General features: G+C 36.3%; 1 protein-coding gene across 1 annotated transcript; it reads left to right on the top strand.

Moving 5' to 3' along the window:
• Nucleotides 1-1,490: 1,490 nt before the first annotated feature.
• LOC145632875 (uncharacterized) lies at nucleotides 1,491-1,943 on the top strand. Its single transcript, XM_081685203.1, has one exon. The coding sequence runs from the start codon at nucleotides 1,491-1,493 to the stop codon at nucleotides 1,941-1,943; it is 453 nt and encodes a 150-aa protein (XP_081541329.1).
• The last annotated feature ends 841 nt before the right edge of the window (nucleotides 1,944-2,784 follow it).

Genomic DNA, 2,784 nt, shown 5'->3' with positions numbered 1-2,784 from the left:
AAGTGACCCTTTTTTTACATAAAAATAACCCTTTTTTTCACAAAAGTGATTTTGTTTTTTCACATAAGTGACCCTTTTTTTTTCACAAAAGTTACCCTTTTTTTTTCATAAAAGTGACCTTTTTTTTCACAAAAGTAATTAAACTACATATGCAAAACAGTGTATCAAAATTAACGAAACAAACACAAAAATTAACAATAGTCATGAAAAAACTATACAATCACTCAAACAAATCAAAAGTCACCGTCAGAACCACCGTTAGCGACGCCGATCGCGTTGAAATCATTGTTGATTCCACCATTTCCGACCATCTCTCCAAGCAAAGCGACGAAAAATTTACAAAAAAAAGTACAAATACTAACCTAGAGCAAAAACATCAACATCATCGATTATCACCAGAAACTGGAGGAGAGAGAAAAACAAAAGAAGATGAGAAGTAGAGGAGAGAGAAAAAAAACAAAAGAAAATGAGAACTAGAGGAGAGAGAAAACAGAGAAAAAGAAGATTGAAGAAGAAAGAGAATTTGTAGAATAAAGAGGAGAGAGAAAATAAGATTTCATTTTTTCCTTGTCAAAATTGGGTCACCAAACTCACGCTTCCTTTCAATTTTCACTAAAATAGTGAACACCCGATTTAATAAAAAGTTTGTGTTTTATGAATGCAAATTCGATATTTAGATTGTGTTCAATTTTTTCTGTTGAATTTGATTTTTTAATTGCTCTTTTATGGCTTGTAAAGGAGGAAAAGGAGAACAAAGAGAGGAGAGAGATAATGGAGGTAACAAAAGTCATGTGCAAGGCACGTGGGTAGGGTCAACGTCAGAGTTCTGGGTCAATGCTGGAAAATAGACTCTTGTGGGTTTTGACAACAAATTTTTAAAATTGGGTGGTTCTAGGCAACAAATTTTTTTCCAGGTGGTTTTTGACAAAAAAGTGTTATTAACGGGTGGTTTCTGACAAAATCTCCTTTTTTTTTTTAAAAAAAAAAAAAAAAGTAACTTACTTTTAAAATTGACTTATTCTAATGATTCTAATTTAATTATAGGAAAATTTGTCAGGGACAACCTTTTATAAAACAATTTTTGTCTGGGGCAACCTTATAAATTTTTTTTGGCAAAGTCAGACCACTTTTAAAATTTTTTTTGTAAAGGAAGACCAAACTCCATTTTCAGGCCATTGACCACCGGATTCCGGCGTTGACCCCCACGTGACAAGCACGTGCTCCACTTTTCTTCTATTTACACCCCTTTTCCCTCCAATTTTCCCACGTAAAAACCCCTCTCTCTCTAATTTTGATTCCAGATCTGATTTTCTTCCCCAATTTTGAATTCCACTTTGTCAATCAGCAATCCAAAGGTCGCAAATTGAATATTGGTCTCAATTAGGTGAGTAATTCCTTAACTCTTGTTCAATTTTGTCCTAAAGTTAAAATTCTAGGGTTTTGATTGGGGGTTTGTTTGTTGCTTAATTTTCAGGGAATTAGTACTCACTATGGCTCGATTTGAAGAGAAGAGATGTGGTTGTGGGTTTCCAGTTGCTAGAAGGACTTCATGGACCCATGACAATCCAGGTAGAAAATTTGTTGCTTGCAAGTTCTTCAACCACGAAACAGGGCAAAGAGGTTGTAATACATTTGAATGGGTGGACGAGGAAATTCTAGATTGGCAGAGGGATGTAACTAATGTGCTCATAGCAGAAAAGCATAGGCTTTCCACTGATCTGAGTATTCTCAAAACAAGATTGGCATGTACTGAACATAAGAAGGGGCGCCTTGCTTCTGAACTTAATATGCTGAAGAACAGGAAGAACAAGGCTGAAATAGGGGTAATGGAAGAAGAAAATTCAAGGAACAAGCTACTTGTAACCTGTGTGATTGTGTCAGTTGTTGTTAGTTTTTGTATTGTTAAGCTTTTTGGTTATTTATTGAACTTGTATTTGGTATAATGGCATTTTGCTTAGAATATTGTATTGTGAACCTTTATTAGTGGTTGAATGAAATGATGATCCTTATTTTGTTGCAAAATTTTCCATTTTTTTTACACATAAAGCAGAAGTTTTTGACACATGATTAGCACAAGTTTTTGACACATGATGAGCACATTATTAAGATGCAAAAGAACATTAGCTTGAATAGATGTATGGAAATCTGTCAACCACCATACATAGGTGTGCACAACATTAACACAAATATTTTGGGTGGCCACACCCTTTAAATACACCAAAAGTATCCAAAATAAGCTAATGTTTAGTAAAGTAAAGCTAACACATAAAATTTAGGACAGAACTACATTTAGGCTTCATCATGCTGAGGTTGTGAAGGTTGTGTTGGCTGAGTTAACACAATTTCATCATGCTCTGCTGCTGGTGCTTTCTTCCTGACACTTCTTCTAGGAGATGGTGCACTTTGTTGAGCTTGGGCCTTCTTTGCTTCTGCTGCTGCCTTCTTTGCTGCTGCATGAGCTTGAGCATAAGTGGTCCCTCCTTCTCCATCAACTGGCTTAGAACACTTATTCACATAATGTCCCAGGCCACCACACCCATTGCACCTGTTTGGCTTTTTGGCCCTTTTAACATTTTTTTCAGCATCTTCACCTGGCTCCTTCATCCTTTTTTTATTGCTTGGTATGCCAGCCATTTTTCTGTAAGGTGGAGGCAAGGGAGCAGGGTATGGTGTGACCTCCCACTGAGTCTGTCCTGGCATAGCCCTGAATGCTGGTGCATAAGCTTTTTTATATGTCTCCACATGATATGCTTGATGAATGTAGTCTTCATGGTTCAACCTCAA

The sequence above is a fragment of the Chenopodium album genome, chromosome 5 (assembly GCF_948465745.1).
Source record: "Chenopodium album chromosome 5, dcCheAlbu1.1, whole genome shotgun sequence".
Lineage (NCBI taxonomy): Eukaryota > Viridiplantae > Streptophyta > Magnoliopsida > Caryophyllales > Amaranthaceae > Chenopodium > Chenopodium album.
Note: the sequence above shows the minus strand (reverse complement) of the source record. Positions and strands in the feature narration are given on the sequence as shown.

Coding starts and splice junctions, on each gene's coding strand:
- LOC145632875 (XM_081685203.1), top strand. CDS start 1,491: ATGGCTCGATTTGAAGAGAAGAGATGTGGTTGTGGGTTTCCAGTTGCT.